This window comes from Artemia sp. Qi Xiang Cuo, chromosome 2, assembly GCF_049724085.1.
Source record: "Artemia sp. Qi Xiang Cuo chromosome 2, ASM4972408v1, whole genome shotgun sequence".
Classification (NCBI taxonomy): domain Eukaryota; kingdom Metazoa; phylum Arthropoda; class Branchiopoda; order Anostraca; family Artemiidae; genus Artemia; species Artemia sp. Qi Xiang Cuo.
In genome coordinates, this window is record NC_142795.1 from 34,222,570 (window position 1) to 34,243,731 (window position 21,162).

Sequence of the window (21,162 nt, forward strand, 5' to 3'; positions counted from 1 at the left end):
AAAAGTTGAAAAAATATATCATGTTAAAAAATAATAAAAAAAAGTTAAAAAAAAATTTAAAAAGGATAAAAAAATAGGGGGAGGGGGAAGGAGCCAAAAAAGTTGAGGGAGGGGACTCCTTGGAGGCTGGGGTATGTGGATCTTTTGAGGTTGAGGTCCTTGGTGGTTAGGGTCATTGGTGCTTACGATCCTTGACGGTTCATACTCATAATCGTCTCACTACTTGATTTCCAGGGATGTCTAAGGATTGTTCTGAATTTCTTTATTAAAATTCTTTTCTTGCCATCTACATCTCTATTAGTATTAACTTTTTAGGAAACTAGAATGTTAGAGCATATTTTATAATGACAACACTGTTCAAACGGTACTTGTGTATTATACTGAACACATCGGAGAAGTAAATCTAGGTCAACTCACAAGGCCATTTAATCATCTTTAACCATTCCCAAAGAATGATGCTATTCCAAATTTATAATAAATCAGTTATGAGTTAACAAACCCTTCGGGGTTGCCCTAATTGGTTAAATTAAGATCATTCATATACTCCAAATCGCAAATGCTATACCTTTTTTTCGCAAATAGAGTTATATTTGGTAAATGATTTAACACCATATGCCATCAATTCTAGACAAGATGCAAGGTACCTTCAGGCTAGACGGTATTAGTGTCTGACAATTTATGACTATTTCTTTAGTAAAAACATTATTCATACGAAAAAAAAATGATTAACTAACCCATACAACTGAAACTAATTTATTTTTACGGAAGGCTCAATAAACCTTTGAACACGTAATGTGACGATCTCAAGTTTTGGCACTGAAACCTAACTGGTAACCATGTATCGTTCATAGTAATAGGTGACTGTCCTTGGTAAGGTGTGTAATCGTGAAACTGCACACATATCTATGCCTCAGGCTTGTGTAAGTCCATGTGTAATTGATATCAATAGTATCAATACTACTACAATGGACAAAGTTTATAACTTGCAGCCCTTCCCCCAGGAACTGTGGGGGATTATGTCATCCTCAAAGACATAGTTATTAGATTTTTCGACTATGCTAAACAAAATGGCTATCTCAAAATTTTGATTGGGTGACTTCGGGATAAAAATGAGTGTGGCAGGGGGCCAAGTTGCCCTCCAATTATTTTGGTCACTTAAAAAGGCACTAGAACTTTTAATTTCCGTTCGAATGAGCCCTCTCACGATATTCTGGGACTACTGGATCTCTACGATCACCCCTGGGAAAATCAAAAAACAAACAAAAAACAACAACAAAAAAACAAATAAACACGCATCCGTGATCTTTCTTCTGGCAAAAAAATACAAAATTCCGCATTTCGGCAGATAGGAGCTTGAAAATTCTATAGTAGAGTTCTCTGATACGCGGAATCTGATGGTATGATTTTCATTGGCATCATATGACTTTTAAGGGCTGTTTCCTCCTTTTTTCGAAAATAAGGCAAATTTTCTCAGGCACATAACTTTTGATGGGTAAGACTAAACTTGATGAAACTTATATATTTGAAATCAGCATACAAATCTGATTCTTTTGATGTATCTATTGGTATCAAAATTCCGTTTTTTAGAGTTTCGATTACTATTGAGCCGGGTCACTCCTTCCTTACAGTTTGTTACCACGAACTGTTTGGTCCCTATAAGAGCTAATGTATTTATTTAAGCTTTTTCCATATAATAAGATGATAAGTTTGTTCTTTTTTTCATTTTGACTATGGATCAGCTGGACAGCTAATTTCTCATATTTGCATTTCCAATTCTAGTCACAAATTTCACGCAAGTAGATTCTATCTTGTTAGGGAAAGCTAATCCAATGTAAATTGAGCTGAACTTTATGATTGACTGATGTTCCTTAACATATTTAAGTTGTAACTTTAGCAGAAACACTTAAGTCAGAAGTACAAAAGCCTGAGAACTGTCTTCTTATAACTCAATTTTTATCTTTTGGTCCCCAAGTTCTTGCTCGAATTCAGCTCCCACGATTGTCTTTTATGTAATGAAGTTCCATCGATTGAACTCCCATTTCAAAGATTCAGAAACTGAAAGACTAGATTGAAAGTTTTCTTGTTCGCTCAAGCCCAAGGGATCGGTAAATAAAAAAAGAAAACTTTTCTCTGATTCCGAACAGTACAGCTCTCTGTGGACTTGCTTTATTAGACTTGAGGTGTGTTTGAAATTTGGGAGATGATTCTTCCTCGTATCAGCACTTTTACGTCTAAACTCATGGAATCTTAGATCCTTATAAAAAAGAAAATAAAGAAGAAATGAAAATGTTTTTTTTATAGAAAATACTAAACAGAGTTGAGAAATTTGGTGCAAGTTTGTCAAACATTCCGGCCAAACAACCTTCAGAAAATATCAATCTTCGAGAGGCTCATTCGGCTCCTTTGATTGGAAAGGTGATATGTCACATCATTTAAAATTTAGATTGATAATCATACCCTTAAACATGGCGAGCTCTGCTCATATTTCCGCTTCTTTCCCATATTCAATTATCTTATTGGTTTTCAAAACAATTCACGCTTTTAATATCTACCCTTTTCTAATTCCTATTGCTGTGCCAAATCTATGTGAATTGATGCAAAAATTGTGATCCAGCTGTCAGAAATACAGAGAAGCTTTAGTGTCTCGAAATCACATTTGCAAACTCTTAAAATATAACAAAACTTATTGTAAGTTTGATTTAGTTTAAATAAATACAGAATTAGTTCTAAGGGAGAGACGAAGGGAAGGTTGAGGTAGAAATTGACACAGAATCCCCAGGGTTGTATCCAGGACCTTTGTTTAGCCGGGTTGTTTTTTCGTGGGGGAGGGTGCAAAAAAGACTTAAAACGCATCAAATATGTGATTAAGCATTTTTATTACGTTTTGACAAAGTCGTACAGACATTTCCACATCTCACTGAGCCTTCAGGTAAATACATAATTAATTTTAAGGGAGTGGGAGCTCTAGGAGGATCTCTCTGGATTTCTGGGAATACTTCTAGTCTACGCTGTTATGATGAGAGTAAAGAGTATTATTAAACCCCAAACTGAGAAGAATTTATTCCGTTAAGGAGGGGGGAATGACCTTTCCTCAACCTTATCTCCCCCTTATGGTTGTAGAAACTTTGGAGAATGCTCATTCAATCAGAAATTGAGAGTTCTAGTCCTTTTTACAAGGTGAAAGTGATTGGAGACCAACCAGCCCCTGTCCTAAAGCTGTTTTGATATCTGGTCCTTTTGTTACCCCTTGAGATATACGATCTATATTTTGAGATAGCTATTTTGTACTTTTTCTTTGGCTCCTCAATTTTGCACATGGGGGAATTATCGAGGGGGCGATTTACCATATGGAGAGAGAATTTCCTGCGCAGGATATTTTCCTTGGGGGAGTACTTTCCAGGGCGTGTTACTGGTAAGGGTAATATCAGCGGGGAGGGGGGAGATATTTTCAGTTAAAGGGGTATTTTCTGGGGGAATTTTTCAGGGAATAAACACCTAGACCAGATTTCCATATTAAAAAGTTTTAAATCCTACTTTTTACCATTGCTAAACTCTAAACCAATGTTTACCATTAAAATTTAAGGAAAAACTATGAAATCAGCAGAATTGTAGTACTACAAGACAATTAATCAAACAGTTTATGGCAACAAATTGTAAGTAATGAAGCGACGCGCATCAAGAGTATTGGGGGTGACCGTATCGACCCAGTGGTCCTAGAATTTTGTTAGAGGGCTCATTCGAACTGGAATTAAAAGTTCTAGTGCCCCTTTTAAGTGACCAACAAAATAGGAGGGCAACTAGGCCCTCTCTCACGCTCATTTTTTTCCCCAAAGTCACTGGATCAAAATTTTGAGATACCCATTTTGTTCAAAATAGTCGAAATATATAATAACTATGTTTTTGAGGATGACTTAATCCCCCAGAGTCCCCGGTGGAAAGGCTGTAAGTTATGAAGTGCATCCATTGTTTAAATATAGTATTGGTTATTGGTAAGTATACAGACGTTTTCAGGTGGGATTTACTCATGTGGGTTGTCGGGGGGATTGGGTTACGTGGGAGGATCTTTCCAGGGAGAAATTTTTCATGGGAGACGATAATTTCCATTAAGGGGGTGCTGGATATCGCATCATTATTCAAAAAACGATCAGAAATTAAATTTTAAAAAACAAGTTTTTTTTCAACTGAAAGTAAGGAGTAAGATTAAAACTTAAAACAAACAGAAATTATTACGTATGTGAGGGTTCGTCCCCTCGTCAATACCTCGCTCTTTATGCTAAAGTATTTTTAGTAATTTCAAAAGAGCTATTTATTCTAATTAAAAGGCCTTTTTGATTCAGGGGTCATTCTTAAATAATTGGAGCAAAATTCTAAATTTAGCGTAAAGAGCGAGGTATTGACGAGGGGTTAATTCATTCATATTACATATATGCGGAAGTTCTCCCTCTCGTCAAATCCTCGCTCTTTACGTTAAAGTTCAAATTCTGTAAAATAATGGCCGATATAAGCAATAATTTGTTTGTGTTATTTTCCGGCCAATCTTAGCATTTAATTTTACCTTAAGCAGCTTCAAAACTATGATTTTTATATTTTTTCTCCGCATTATTGGGGGGCAACTACATCCCTTGACTCCTTCCACCAAAAGACGCCCCTGAAAGCCGCTATACGATGTCCTGTCAAGCTATACAGGGATTAAGAGTATAATAAATTTGTTTTAAAACTGAAAGTAAAGAAAGTTGTTAAAACTAGAGGCGGACATAAATTGCCCCATACTGGAGAAGATGCAGTTTTCCTCAACTCCTCCCAACGCTCATTACACTGCTTAGTGCTGAAAATAAAAAGTTTCTAGACTAGGGTACATATAGTAAGTTGATAATTGTGTGGTTTTTATTTACAAATTGCCTTTTAAAACACTTGAACGGAAAATGCCAGTTCCAGCGAATGCAGCTTAGTCAGCTATATTATTATCAAAGCGCTGTAATAAAACAGTTAGCACAATTTATCACAGTGCTCAGGTGCTAGAAAATTACTGAAGAATTAAAATACAAAAAAGCCAAGCTTTAGAGTCGTCCTAAAAATGAATAGACCCCTCCCCCCCCATATTCTTCTGCTCTTTATGCTTCAGTTCAGTATTGTTATCAATCTTTTAATGCTATCATGTTCCCTTGACAACTATTTCTGTCATTAGGATTAATTCCCCCCCTCCCTACCAAAAATAATATTTTTGGTAGGGGGTGGGCCGTATCCTCATATCACATAATTCTAATTTATTTTTGGCTCAATTCCGACAAAAATATTGTTTTACGACGCAAAAATGGCAGACATGGCAAATGCTCTGGTATAAAAATTTTGTTACTTAAATTGGGTGCTAAAATTGTTCCTAAATCCTTTTATGGTATCTCTTTGCCCTATCTCTTTTTCTATCTATCTCCCCTAATCCTCCTTTTACACGTTTTGACGGTTTCTCGAGAAACATACAAAAAACAGAACACCTAAGAAATTTACTTAGTTCACGATCGTTCTATGGCCCTTGGAATATAGTTGAGCCTGGCAAAAAGGGGGTGTGGAGAAACCCCCATGGCCCAGACTGAAAGAACTTACAAGCAATATGTGTTTTAATGTGGAAATTTCGGATAAAACTTGTTAGTTGTTGCTTATATCTAAAATCCTTTGTTTTTCTTTTAATTCTTTATTCCTCCTCTGAAAAGAAGATTTAATAATAATGTAACAAGATCTGAGCATTCTTTTAACTGTTAATTTTCAAAAGTACACTTTTTTCTAAGAAAAGTAAAGAGCAATATTAAAACCTAAAACACTAGATTGTTTTTATATTCATGGTCGAAAAATTTTTTAAATTCATGGTAAAAAAAAATTCTCGGAAAAAAAGGATAAATTCTACATTGTTTTAGAATGGGAGGTGCAAGCTCTACTTTGAGGTTTCTGCTGACTTTTATGGATCCCTCCATTAGGGTGTTTTTTCAAAAGTTGCCGAAATTTTCAAATGAAACAAGATTTTTATTTGATTGACAAGAACTGCTTATTTATGCCAAGAATGGTTTGGAATAAAAAAAAAAAAACTTGCTTCTTCATAAAGTATCATTTGTTAATTTATTAACTTTCTGCATTAAAAAAAAATACGAGATACGGTATAATTTTGAATAATACGCTTTAATTTTTATTTATCATCACGAGACTTAAATAGCTCAGGTTAAACTTATCCGGAAAAACTGATGATAGGCTGTAGATTAACGAGGTCAAATTTATAATTTCACTGAATATCATTTACCTACTAACCGATCAGATAGCAAAATATTCCTTCATTTTTGGTTTTAATTATTCTGAATATACATTTTGGGGAGTTTCGAAATCATTTCCGCAAGTATAACATAGATTGAAAAATACAAAGTTTAACAGTTCGATATCTGCACTTGAACAACTCACCTTTTAGAGCATTTACTTTTGGGAAGTAACATGGACATGTTTAATAACGGAGGAATGTTCGGCCAAGCAGCCCAGGTATTTCATGTAATTTTATTTGGTTAAAAAGAACTTCACAATGTTATTTCGGCAAAATACCCTTAATTACTTGATTTCACAGTTTAATTAAAGGTAGCTGAAAAGGCAAAATCAGGCACACTGCGACAAATTTTAGTTTCTTCAAGCCTTAATTGTTTTCCTGAATAAATGCATGAAAATGCTATTGCTGTTACACTACTTGCTTTGCTTTTCATCCTTTCTAATTTCCAATTTTCTCAATATCTAGCTTAAGCATTTTGGCTAATTTTTTTAATTTTCCCTGAAGAAGAAAGGGAGAATGTCTTCCTTACACTAAAATTTTGCCAATTTGTTCTTAATATATGATTAACCATTTAATTATTTTTGACCAATTTGTCATCCTTTTCCTCCTCCTGAAATTTATAAATGATAATGATAATGATTATAAATGATAAGGGTCGGTCTCAATATACTAAAAAGCGTAATATAAACGATATAGCAAGTGCTATCAAATGAGAAATCCCGGGGTGTTTAATTGCAAAATACAATATGACACCAAAAAATGTCACTTATTGGGCCATTTCTTGAGTGGAAGGGCACCGTTGTAATCTCCACGATTAAAAGATCATGACCTGAGGCTTAATCAAAATTAATTTCGGAACTGTTGAGAGTTTTGACTATCTCCCATTGAGAACAGGTTGCAATATTATGCGTGTTTCCCACATAAAATGCAAACTTGACTGCTTCATTTGGTTATGGGTGATGGGATCAGGGGTGGATCTAGGGGGCTAGAGGGGACAAGTGCCCCGAGTGGCAGAACAAAACCTGGGTGGCAGGACGCCACCCCAGGTGGTGCCCCAGATGGCTTAAATTGTAATATTTTGGGGCAAATATTGTAATATTTACAGGATTGATGGTGCAGCAGGGAACGGCAAAGTCTACATTTGCTCTGAGAAAAAAACTAACTCCGGCTGGATTGGGATGGGGTGGTTCCCTTTAACACTTAGTCGCCATTCCGCATTTAAAGGGAAAGTTTATCAAATGGCTGAAAAGATGAGCTGCTTCTAGGGATTCGTGGGATAGCCTAATGTTAACCAGATATTTTATTGCTGCAAGTAATTTTATGTTCAATACTATGGAATTTACTTAAGGCTACCTTTCCAAATAAGAACATTAGAATAATTTTCAAAAAGAGAATTACATCCACTAAGGCTGTAGTGTATAGAAATTTATTATCTCATCAATGTTAACTTATCCTTTATTTAGGAAAGTATAAAGTTTTGTAGGTAAATTCAGAACGTTTAGCACAACTTAGCTAGAATCAATTTGAGCCTACCAATCGCTGAACCTTCTATTGCTCTTTCAGAATATTAAATAATAAAAAAAAAGTTTTTTTAAAATGAAAGTAAGGAACGACGTTAAAACTTAAAACGAACAGAAATTATTCCGTATATGAAAGGGGCTGTCCCCTCCTCAACGCCTGGCTCTTTACGCTAAAGTTTTTCATTGTTTAAAAAAACAGAGTTGTGAGAAAGTCAAACTTTAGTGTACAGAGCGAGGCGTTAAGGAGGGGACAGCCCCTTTCATATACGGAATAATTTCTGTTCGTTTTCTGTTTTAACGTCGTTCCTTACTTACAGTTAAAAAAAACTTGTTTTTTTTATTTAATTTTTGAACGTTTTTGAATTAATGCAGGTTTTGATTTTGGCTCACCGTACAGGAATAACAAGAAAATTGAATATTAATTTTACTTTTATTTGGTTAAATGACTTTCTCGAAACCTGTTTAATTTTATTTACGAACGTTTTTATTAGTAATAAATATACGTAACTTACGAATTAACTTACTTAACGAACCTCTATATTCTTATATTTTTAATACGTATATTAGACGGCTCGCCCCCTAGTCAATACCTTGATCTTTAAGCTAAATTTCGAATTTTGTTCCAATTCTTTAAATATGACCCTTAATCACAAATGCCGTTAATTAGAATAAATAGCCTTATGAAAGTACTAAATAATCTTTGGCTTAAAGAGCAAGGTATTGACTAGGGGATGAACCCAATCATATACGTAATGTTTTCTGTCGTTTTATGTTTTGATGTTGCTCCTTACTTTCAGTTAAAAAACTTAGTTTTTTTATGTAAAATTTCTGATCTTTATTTAAATAATGCTGGGAAATCCAGCGCCCCCTTCATAGCAATGTCTCTTCTCCCAGGACAACTTTCTTCATGGTAAGATCCTCCCACATAACCCCCGACCCACTCCCCCCCACTACCAGAAAAAATCCCCCCTTAAACGTCTGTATACTTCCCAATAACCAATACTATATGTTAACATTGGGTAAAGTTCACAACTTTCAGCCCTCCCCCTGGGGACTTGGGAGGATTAAGTCATTCTAAAACACATAGTTATCATATTTTTGACCATGCTGAACAAAATGGCTATCTCAAAATTTTGATCGGGTGACTTTGGGAAATAAATGAGCGTTGGAGGGGGCCTAGTTGCCCTCCATTTTTTTGGTCACTTACAAAGGCCACTAGAACTTTCAATTTCCGTTCGAATGAGCCTTCTCCCAATATTCTAGGACCACTGGGTCGATACGATCACCCCTGGAAAAAAAAAAAAAATAAATAAATACGCATCCGTGATCTTTCTTCTGGCAAAAAATGCGAAATTCCACATTTTTGTAGGTAGGAGCTTGAAACCTCCGCAGTAAGGTTCTCTGATACGCTGAATATGATGGTGTGTTTTTCATTAAGGTTCTATACTTCTCAGGGGGTCTTTACCCCTTTTTTTGAAAATTTTCTCAGGCGCGTAACTTTTGATAAGTAGGATTAAACTTGATGAAACTTATATATTTGAAATCAGCATTAAAATATGATTCTGTTGATGTATCTATTGGTATCAAAATTCCGTTTTCTACAGTTTCGGTTACCATTGAGCCGGGTCGCTCCTTACTTACAGTTCGTTACCACGAACTGTTTGATACTGACCGGTTCCGGCGCAACTTCACTCCTTCCTGGTGGGATAACACGTGGCCTGCCCAAACAAGGGTGTATCCAGATCGTTAAAAAACGATCAGAAATTAAATAAAAAAACAAGTTTTTGTCAACTGAAAGTAAGGAGCATAATTAAAACTTAAAACGAACAGAAAATATTACGTATATGAGAGGGTTCACCTCCTAGTCAATACCTCGTTCTTTACGCTAAAGTTTTTTTTAGTACTTTCAAATGAGCTATCTATTGTAATTAACCGGCCTTCGTGATTCAGGGGTTTGTGATTCGAACAAAATTCGAAATTTAGCGTAAAGAGCGAGGAATTGACTAGGGAGCGAACGTAAGTTAATTCGTAAGTTACGTCAGAACAAAATTTCGAGAAAGCCATTTAGCCAAAAAAAGTAAAATTAATATGCAAATTTTGTTTCAATTATTCATGTACGGTGAGCCAAAATCAAAGCTGCATTAATTCAAAAACGTTCAGAAATTAAATAAAAAAATAAGTTTTTTTAATTGAAAGTAAGGAGCGACATTAAAACTTAAAACGAACATAAATTATTCCGTATACGAAAGGGGCTGTCTCCTTCTCAACGCCTCGTTTCGCTAAAGTTTGACACTGTCTCACAACTTTATTTTTTAAAACAATAAAAAGCTTTAGCTTGAAGAGCAAGGCGTTGAGGGGGGACAGTCCCTTTCATATCCGGAATAATTTCTGTTTGTTTTAAGTTTTAAGGTCACTCCTTACTTTCAGTTAAAAAAAACTTGTTTTTTATAGCTAATAATCCAACAGAAATTAAGAATATCTCGAGTAATCTATGAAGTAATAATTTTGTTCGTTTTAAGTCTCAAATTATATCATTCTCATGAAAACTGAAATAAACGAATGATCTCTCTTCTATTTGGTATTTTTTGTTTCCAAATGTGTTATTCAATTAACTTACCCAAGGATGGTCGGAGAAGGAATATATAAAAAGTTGGATTGTAATCCGGCAGTTTTCAACCTTAGAGATTTTGGTGCCCTTATTTCGCTTCCCAGCCCTTTCACTCCAGAAATATCACCAAAAAGGACAGTTTTCGTGCAATATGGCTGTTTACGAGGGAGATTTTACGATGAGTTTTTAGGAAGTACATAGAGAGAGGAAGTACGATAACTTATAATTGAGACATTTAACATATCTCTACGATTTTGGCTTAGCCTTCTAGTTGTGGAAGAAAGAAAATTAGAAATAAATAATTAAATGCATGCTAACTATACAACAACAAGATTTTCCTTGCTTTTCAATGGGGAGAAGGGGAGCTCAAATCCTCCACTCGTAGGTTTTAGACCATAAAAAATTGAATGGTCGTCTCAGAATTACTATTTATTTCGTTTTATCACTCTCTCTTAGCAAAAAGTAATTTTTTGGTTGCACAAAATGGCTGAAAACATCATTTTTCATTGGTTTTTCAAGTTTGAGGGCTCAAATACTCTGATTTAGTATTTTAGTATTTAAGATCGACAAACTCAGAGCTCTCATTCTTCGGTACTTCATCCGCTTTGAGTGAAATTGATATTTTATTGCACCAAATGGTGGCAAATGCCCCTTTTCTGTGGCATGGTCTGTTTTGCTCAAAAAAGGTAGAAGCTGTTACAGTTTTCACCCAATTGAGCCCTCTCCCAATATTCTAAAATCACTGTTTCAATACGATTTCTTGATCATTCCAATGATGCGTTTTTTTATTTTGGACCAACATCGTCTTCAGGGGACTTCAGGGCCTTTTTCGAAATCCCCATAAATCTGTTTTTACAAAAAGTTTAACTATTAGTCGAAATAATAGTTAACATTCTTGAATCTCACTTCAAATGGCAAGTTTTACCTAACAGTTTTTTTTTAAGTATATGTTTTTAAAGTTTTGGTTGTCCTGAGCTGTGGTTCAATCTTTACTAGTTGAATGGATCAATTTACCAGGATCAATGGCTGAGATCCTTCCATTGATCTAGTAAAGTTAGTACTTACTAGGTTAATGGATCAATTTTCTAACATCAATGGCTGAGATCCGGAGACCAAAACTACTTGTAATTTTGGTCTGATAATTCTGATTCTCATAACCAGCAACATAGTGTTATTTATAGCCTTTTTTGCAACTATATTGCCAATATATTTTAATACCACTATCAAGCCAATATAAAATTTAAAATTCTGAAGTGTGTTTGTCCAAATACGTTTGAGACTTGTTGAAGAAACTCTGGCTGTGGCGAAATAAAACAGACCCACAGTAACAAACGACATAATCAAATTTTGTTACAAATAATTACAATATTCTAAAGTTGTAATTGTCTGACAATGGAAAACGAAAATAACCCATTAATCGTTTTTAAAATCAAAACGACCTCCCCAAAGTTTTCAGTATTTTCAGCAAATGACTTAGCCACAAATAATTCTAATACTTTTTGTTTTCTTTTAGTCTTTGGGTGCGTCACAATTCTTAAACCCTTCTGCATTTGGTGGGTTGGCACCTTTCTTAGGACCTGATGCCAGTTTAAATCCAATGAATGGCCTTTTCCAAACATTAATGCCGTCTGGTTTGGAAGGTGGAGAGGCTGCTGCTGAAGAAAATGATGAAACGATAGTCGTTGTCAAGAAAAAGCCTGAGGCAGGACTTCTTCTAGGCCTCCTGGGCTTACCGATTGCAATTGCAGTAATTACCGTCATCGTAGTGGCTGTTACCAACGTAGTGGTCGTCGTTGTTGCAAATTTCTTCCCTGATAGGTTTCCAAAAAGGAATGATTTAGAAAAAAATCGACCTGCATATGAAAGGAAATACATGCCCAAATATAAACCAGCATATGAAACAAAATATAAGCCTGAATATGATGCAGAGTACAAACCAAGTTACAGGTAATCAACATTTTATAAATTTGAAAAAAAGCTTCTGTTTCAAAATTATCACCATGAAACTAGTGCATGTATAAATAAACAGCTACTTTATCAACCAGTTCGATTTTTATGGTAATTTCAAATATATAAGTTTCAACACATCGAAAGTTACGAGCCTGAAAAAAATTTGCCTTATTTTTGAAAAAAGGGGGGAAACACGTCCCAAAAGTGATAGAATCTTAATGAAAGTCAAACTATCAGATTCAGCGTAACAAAAAACTCTGCAGTAGATGTTTCAAGCTCATATCTGCAAAAATGTGGAATTTTGTATTTTTGCCAGATGAAAGATCACGGATGCGTGTTTTTTTGTTGTTGTTTTTTTCCAGGGGTCATCGTATCGATCCAGTAGTCCTAGAATATCGTGAGGGGGTTCATTCGAATGAAAATTAAAAGTTCTAGTGCCCGTTTGGGTGACTAAGATATTGGAGGGCAACTTGGTCCCCTCCCACGCTCATTTTTTCCCCAAATACACCCAATCAAAATTGAGATACCCATTTTGTTCAGCATAGTCAAAAATCTAATAAATATGTCTTTAAGGATGACTTAGTACCCCACAGTTCCTGGGGGAAGGGCTGCAAGTTATGAGCTTTGCCCATTGTTTACATATAGTATTAGTTATTGGGAAGTATACAGACGTTTTCAGGAGGGATTTTTATGGGTTGAAGGGGGGTCAGAGGAGAGGATTATGCGGGAGGATGTTTCCTTGGGGGAAAGACATTTCTATGAAGGGGGTGCCGGATTTCCCAGCATTATTTAAAAAAACGATCAGAAATTAAATAAAAAAAATAAATCAATTTTTCAACTGAAGGTAAGGAGCAACATTTAAACTTAAAACGAACAGAAATTACTATGTATATGAGGGAGTTCGCCTCCTAGTTAATACCTCACTCTTTACGCTAAAGTCTTTGTTTTGGTACTTTCATAAAAGCTATCTATTCTAATTAAACGGCCTTTGTGATTCAGGAATTTGTGATTCGTACAAAATTCAAACTTTAGCGTAAAGAGTGAGCAATTGACTAGGGGGTGAACCCCCTCATATATGTAATAATTTCTGTTCGTTTTAAGCATTAATGTTGCTCCTTACTTTCAGTTGAAAAAACTTGTTTTTTTTATTTAATTTCGGACAAGACCGAAAATCGAGTACTTCATATTTATACGAAATAGAACCAACAATATAAAAAAAAGAGCGAAACACTTCAAGGGGTGGAAAAATAAATATTATGTATAAAATAAGAAATATGTACCCAATTTTGACATTACACTTAGGATTCAAGAATAACCAACAACTCAAACACTTTGACTCACTAAAAAATTGCAGTACCAAATACTAATGTACAAAAGGGCTAATGAGATAAGGGCAAAAAAAGATATATTTAGGATGGTCAAGCAATGCATTGAAACATATATTTAATTAATTGATCAGTGTTACCGTAGAGGTATACAAAGGTTTCTTACTGACTTGATAGACAGTCTCAATAGACATTGAGACGTTCGTGAATGGGTATACACTCACAATTCGGCTCAAGAGGGAAATTTTAAGCTCCTCTGCTTTGAATAATGGAATTTCCTGAATATCAAGTGCACAGCTTCATTTACATAGGTAGTATCAAACAGTTCGTGGTAACAACCTGTAAGTAAGGAGCGACCCGGCTCAATGGTAACCGAAACTCTAAGAAAGCCGAATTTTGATACCAACAGATACATTAAAAGAATCAGATTTTAATGCTGATTTCAAATATATAAGTTTCATCAAGTTTCGTTATACCCATCAAAAGTTACGCGACTGAGATAATTTGGCCGATTTTAGGAAAAAGGGGGAAAGACCCACTAAAAATTATAGAACCTTAATGAAAATCACACCATTATATTCAGCGTAACAGAGAACCCTACTGTAGAGGTTTCAAGCACATATCTAAAAAAAATGTGGAATTTTGCATTTTTTGCCAGAAGAATGATCATGGATGCGTGTTTATTGTTTTTTTGTTTATTTCCCAGGGGTGATCGTATCGACCCGGTAGTCCTAGAATATCGTGGGAGGGCTCATTGGAACAGAAAATAAAAGTTCTAGTGCCCTTTTTAAGTTACTAAAAAAATGGACTGCAACAGGGCCCCCTCCCACGCTCATTTTTTTCCAAAGTCACCGGATCAAAATTTTGATATAGCCATTTTATTCAGCATGGTCGAAAATATGATAACTATGTCTTTTAGGATGACTTAATCCCCCAAAGTCCCCGGGGGGAAGACTGAAAGTTATGAACTTTACCCAATGTTAACATATAGTATTGGTTATTGGGAAGTATAAAGAATTGGAAGTTTTCAGGGGGGATTTTTTCTGGTAGGTGGGGTGGGGGGGTGGGGGGTTATATGGGAGGATCTTTGTATGAAAGAAGTTTTCATGGGGGAAGGAACATTGCTATGAAGGGATTTCCCAGCAGATTTCCCAGCATTATTAAAGAAAAAGATCAGAAATTAAATAAAAAATAAACAGGTTTTTCAACTGAAAGTAAGGAGCAACATCAAAAATCAAAACGAACAGAAAATATTACGTATTTGATTGAGATCACCCCCTAGTCAATACCTCGCTCTTTAAGCCAAAGATTGTTTAGTACTTTCATAAGAGCTATTTATTCTAATTAACGGCCTTTGTGATAAGGGGTCATTTTTAAAGAATTGGAACAAAACTCGAACTTAATAAAAACGTTCGCAAATAAAATTAAACAAGTTTCGAGAAAGCCATTTAACCAAATAAAAAGTAAAATTATTATGCAAATTTTGTTTTAATTATTCATGTTCGGTGATCCAAAATCAAAACCTGCATTAATTCAAAAACGTTCAAAAGTTAAATAAAAAAACTGAAAGTAAGGAACGGCGTTAAAACTTAAATTGAACAGAAATTATTCCGTATATGAAAGGGACTGTCCCCTCCTCAACGCCTCGCTCTTTACGCTAAAGTTTGACTTTCTCACAACTGTATTTTTTTAAACGATGAAAAAACTTTAGCGTAAAGAGCGAGGTGTTGATGAGGGGACAGCCCCTTTCATATACGGAATTATTTCTGTTCGTTTTAAGTTTTAACGTCGTTCCTTACTTTCAGTTAAAAAAACTTGTTTTTTATTATTTAATTATAATAAGGATAGTGGATACAGTGAATCCGGTTTTCTAGGGCTATAATAAAAGAAATGTTGAGGACACGTTGTTGTTGACGGCTAAGACACGTTCTGTGGATGTAGGATGAAAAATTACCAAGGATTATCTTTCTTAGTCTTGGGCTGAATGAAACGCAGGTCGTCCTCGGATTTGGTGGGAAGATGTCGTAAGGAAAGATTTAAGGAAAATGGGATCTTCCCAGGAGGATGTATGGAGGGGGCTTTGAATATATTAGGATGGAGGAGGAGCGTGTGTAGGTGTGTTAGACTCAGGCAGTTTGGGGCTTCAGTGAGTTGCTAGTAGTAGTATTAGCATACATACAAACAGCCAAAGAAATCAAAGGAAAAATCAGATGATGTGATGACTAGCCTATCTAGCAATACTTTATTTTATTTTTTTATCAATCATACGTACTTGGTCCAAAAATCGTTATTTTTGCGGGAAGCATGGTTATCCTGACATAACATAAATGAGGGTCAATTTTACCCTCAAGGGTAATTTTTTCCAGGGGCGTTATTAACCAACGGTAGGGACGAATGTTTTCATCTAGAAGAACAACTGATTTTCTTTTTAGGACCCATGTCTTATGTAAATTCGTTCTCAAATCTACAGGAGGCTGAAATCAAAACATGTCTAACGTTATGAATTTGGAGAGAGAGAGAGAGATGTCCTAAGGCCGCACAATTACATAAAACAACATTTTTTTTTCTTTTGCAGTATCCTAATTTTAACACGGTAAATTATGCCCCTGTTATGCTAAAATTTCTTAAAATTTGGTCGAAGAAAATAGAACTTATTCAATTCTGTCTAAATAAGTGTTAGGGTATGTGTTTAATTGAAGTAAAAACACTTTCTCGGGGCTTTTTCCGGTCATGCTCTAATGATGAAGTAAACATGGGAAAGACATCAAAATATTCCATGAATATAGGCCCAAGTATAAATGAGCTCAATTCCTATGCAGGTTCTAAACCTAAATGCTGGGGAGGAGGATAAACCAAAACGTAAAACATACGCAATGTGTAAATCTCAGGCCAAGAGATCTCTCTTTTCCTTTTGCCAGGGCCCAACATATAACCCAGAAACTAAGAGTCAAGACTTTTAATGGTAGAGAATATTTACCATTACAAAACTGTAGTTTTCAACTGTGACTGTAGAAGACTGAAATTACCGATAGTTGGTCGAACATGCAATTTAGTTTAACAAAACTTGAAATAAAGCTTAAATAAACTTTTACTCTATCTTTATTTTTGCAAATTATTTCTGTATTAAATCGACATATGTTAAGAAATTCAAGTGTCCTCTTACGTTTCATTGCTTAAGTAAAAACACTAACTTATTCATGAGCTAGGAAGTACTTTTGTGTCCTAGTCTTAGAAAAAATATCTATTAAAATTCAATCATTTGAGAACCTTTCTAACTAAAATATAACTAAAAATTAGTCTTCTTTCTCTAAAGGCTTTTAATTTAAGTTTGACCTTTTTATAATCCTTTTGAGTCCTTGGTAAGAGGCTTGTAAAATCGTTTATATTAAAGTTTCTAAAATAGTTTTTTAATTCAACATGGTACCTATTTCAAGATTAGATTACCTTAAGCCTAGGCAATATTAATTTTGAAATTCTTGTTAAAAAAAGAAGATTCAATTTGAAATAACCGAAAATGGTAACTAATCTAAATAAAATAAGGGATCTCGAATATACGAATGATAGAGCTACTATATCTTTTTCTACAAGTCCTAGCCTATATAAGATTGACTGATATAAAAGGAAAATCTCCGGTACCGGCAATATTGCATGTGCAAACCCTATTTTGGTTTCAACCCTTTTTATGGCTTGAATCATTATACTACGTTAGTATAACTTTATTTGGCATCACCTCAATTTTTCTACAATTGCTAAGCATAGACTATAATCGATGTCTTATTACGTTAAAAGTTATGTCGTCTAATAATTCACTTTATCTAGACGTCGCCGTACTCTGCACAAACAGGGAGGCTCTCCGTTCCTGAACATATTTCTTATCGAAGAGCTGGCAGCTGCTGTTCGTGATATCCTTTCTTCCGAACAATGTGTCCAAAGGGCTCTCTGTGACTCTGCTGAAATTACGTCAGCTCTTCCAGGAATGAGAGCTGCGTTCGCTTCTTTTTCCAATTTTCTTCCAGGGCCCCTAAAATGGATGGGAGACATTGTTGCCAACGCCCAAAATTGCAAAAAGTACACCTGTAGCAAGATGGACTAAACAATAAAGTGGATATATTACTAATTTAATTTATTCGAATATCAATGTATTGTCTAGAATCATATTCCTAATAAAATATTAGAATTCATATCTGTCATTTGGCAGATTAGTCTCAGACTGGCATTAATTTATTACTCTTTGAGATCGCAAACTAGGCAGAAATGGTGACTTTTGTTGGAAAGAAATAATAAATTGACACTAATTAGATCATGTGACAGGCACGCACATAAGTTTAAAGCAGGCTAATTAAATGGAGCATTCAATAAGGATCATTAAAAATCCCAAGGTCAAGGAACGATAAGTTCCGAGCTACTCCCCGTGCTGTACAGCCCAGTGGGAATGAATCTGTATACTTCTGATCTTGCAATGGCACGTAGATCACATAGCTTACAATTTCTCTCCTTTTCTTAGTAAAACTTAAATGATATTGACTATGAACAGTCTACACAGGGAGGGCCCTCATTACCTCCCAAAAACCTTGATAATTTTTGCATAGTCCTATGCTGTTCATAGAAATACCCTATATTCACTTTTGGCAAATTATTACCCTCTCCTGTGTAATCGGCCTCACTTAGTCCAGGGCTAAAATTAGCGATCTAAAATATAGAAATTAAAAGTCATAAATTTTATTGAGTTATGGTGACCACAGGGGAGAAGGGGTCTTAGCCCTGCCTCCCCCTGGAAGATTACTTACAGGCAATAAGTGAGAACACTTTCAGTTTTCCAAAAACCTCTCTTTACTTTAAAAGAAGGTCAGATTTTCCACCAAACCGCGTGGTTTATTCTAAACATGACAGGCTAGTTAGACACATTAATTGCTGTAAAAGCAAGCCGAAAAAAAACAATAATCCTTAGGATGTCTTCTTCTTTATCTAGAATTTTACAATAAACTTTGCTTGTCCTATTAAGAAATGTCACAGCTAACCTAGGCCAGTTAGTATTTAACTTCAAACGAAATGATCTTGCGTTACTTGAGCTTCTAAACAATGATGCAGAAAATGTGAAAAAGATTTCATATGACTGCTATAGCAATTTAAGCCTATTATTTCTTAGATACTTTTCTGTTGATAATTTTAAGCTGGCCTGAAAATTTAAAGCAAACTTACTGACACATACTTTGTAATAGCACAGTGAATTGCTGCTCTGCTTGGCAATACGGGGTCCGGGGTAAATTTTGGCTACCACAAGATTGGGCGACACCTGTACTTGTCAGAAAGACCTAGGAAATGAAACGCCGATTCTGTGCCCAATTCACCATCAATGACAGTAGAAGGGCCTTATTGAGTCCGATCCCTCACCCCTGCTGCCACCTATAACTTTTTTGCACCCCATATATGGGCATAGAGTCATTAGGGAGAACACGTGGTTAATGGGGCCAATGACCTAAATTGATTGCGTAATCAAAGTGTGTCAACAACAACAACATCGACCTTGACATTCGCTGAGAGCGTGCACTTACAACATCGACCTTGGAACACCTGTGCTGTCGACCTCAATTCACCTATCGTGAATCAATAATTCCCCTTAGAAACAACAAATTAATTCCCCTTTCTTGACAGATCAATCAACCAATGACATCATCTGTCAGACTTTAAAAATTTTCGCCTAGAAACGATTCTCCAGGAATAGATCCAAGTAATTAATGTCATTACCTCGGAAACAACTCTTTTGGTCGAACTCCAAAGGATATTAATAACCAAAGGCCATGGAAACAATTCTCCAAGAAACATCTTAGCGATGAATTGTTATAGCGCGGGAATCAGGTTTCTTATTAATTTGAAATGCATTAGCGCAGAGATGCCAAAAACAAAAGGAACACGCTGAAATTACGTTTAGGGATTATTTGGGCGATACTGTTTTAGACAGGCTATGGAACTATTTCGGCGAAACAGTTAGAGACATTTTGAAAGATGATTTTTGAAGGGATTTTAGAAGAGAATTTGAGGGTGAAACTCTTTGGTCGTTATAATATACAAGTTTCATTTGAACAGTGTTGTGAGGTCCTCTACCCCAACCCCAAAGGGTTCCAATCCTCCTACCCCAACCCCGAAGGAAGCCCCCGGTCCTCAAAGGTCCCCCAAGCTCCCAAAGGGCCACCGGTGCCCCCAAAGGCCCACCCAGACCCCCAAAGGCCATCCCCGGGCCCCCCAAAGGCCCATCGTGCTCCCAAAGTACTAACGGGGTCCCAAAGAGCCCCAGCCCCCCAAATGTCCCCCAGGCCCCCAACTGCCCCCGACCCCAAAGGACCTCCTGTGCCCAAAGGCCCTCCCTGTGCCCCAAAGGCCCTCCCCCCGATCCTCAAAGGTCCCACGGGCCCGAGAAGTGCCGCGGGCCAGGAATGCGCCGCATGAGGATGCGCCGCAGGGGGATGCGCTGCGGGTCGGGGGAAGCGCCGCAGGGATGCGCCGCAGGGGATGCGCCGCCTGGGGTTGCGCCGCGGGGGATGCGCCGCGGGTCGGGGGAAGCGCCACAGGGATGCGCCGCAGGAATGCGCCGCAGGGATGCGCCGCAAAAAGTAAACTAAAAAGTAAAAATTTCGAAATGTTATCCCCCAAACGCCCTCCTCAGACCCCCAAAGACCCTCCCCTGGTCCTCAAAGGTCCCCCGGGCCCCCAAAAGGTCCTCCCCCAGTCCCCAAAGGTCCACTGGGCCCCCAAAAGACCACCCCATCCTCAAGGGCCCCGGAACCCCAAACGCCCTCCCTGGGCTCCAAAGGCTCTCCCCCGGTCCCCATACATGCACACAAAAACTTACACACACACAAAAACTTACACACACACACACAAAAACTTACACACACACACGAAAACTTACACACACACATACGAAAACTTACACACACAATCAAAAACTGACACACACACACACAAAAAATTAAACACACACACAAACAAAAAAACTTACACATGCACACGAAAACTTAAATTCAAAAAAAAACTTCCATGCACACAAAAACTTACACACACACACACAAAACTTACACACACACACACACCAAAACAAAAACACACACGCACAAAATAACACACACACACAAAAAAAAAATTACACAAACACACACACAAAAAAACTAACAAACACACAAAAACTTACAAACACGCACAAAAAATTAAACACACACAAAAAAACTTACACACACACACACGAAAACAAAAACACACACGCAAAAACTTACACACACACAAACAAACTAACACAAACACAAAAACACACACAAAAACATACACAAGCACACGAAAACTTACATGAACACAAAAAATTATAAACAAACACACACAAAAAAATTAAACACAAAAAAAATAAAAAACACACACAAAAACTTACACACACACACAAAAAACTTACACCCACATACAAAAGCTTAGACACAC

At 36.3% G+C, this 21,162-nt stretch overlaps 1 protein-coding gene across 1 annotated transcript; it reads left to right on the forward strand.

The window, feature by feature from the left end:
* Positions 1-6,433: 6,433 nt before the first annotated feature.
* LOC148955167 (uncharacterized) lies at positions 6,434-17,794 on the forward strand. Its single transcript, XM_089108086.1, has 3 exons — positions 6,434-6,513; positions 11,937-12,370; positions 17,518-17,794. Exons 1-3 carry the CDS (start codon positions 6,469-6,471, stop codon positions 17,789-17,791), a joined length of 753 nt encoding a protein of 250 aa, XP_088964212.1. The 5' UTR covers positions 6,434-6,468; the 3' UTR covers positions 17,792-17,794.
* The last annotated feature ends 3,368 nt before the right edge of the window (positions 17,795-21,162 follow it).

Bases quoted from the DNA above. Each gene is read 5' to 3' on its own strand.
- LOC148955167 (XM_089108086.1), top strand. From the start codon at position 6,469: ATGGACATGTTTAATAACGGAGGAATGTTCGGCCAAGCAGCCCAG. The intron at 6,514-11,936 runs GTATTTCATGTA...GTTTTCTTTTAG, and splicing joins TGTTCGGCCAAGCAGCCCAG to TCTTTGGGTGCGTCACAATT. The intron at 12,371-17,517 runs GTAATCAACATT...CACTTTATCTAG, and splicing joins GAGTACAAACCAAGTTACAG to ACGTCGCCGTACTCTGCACA.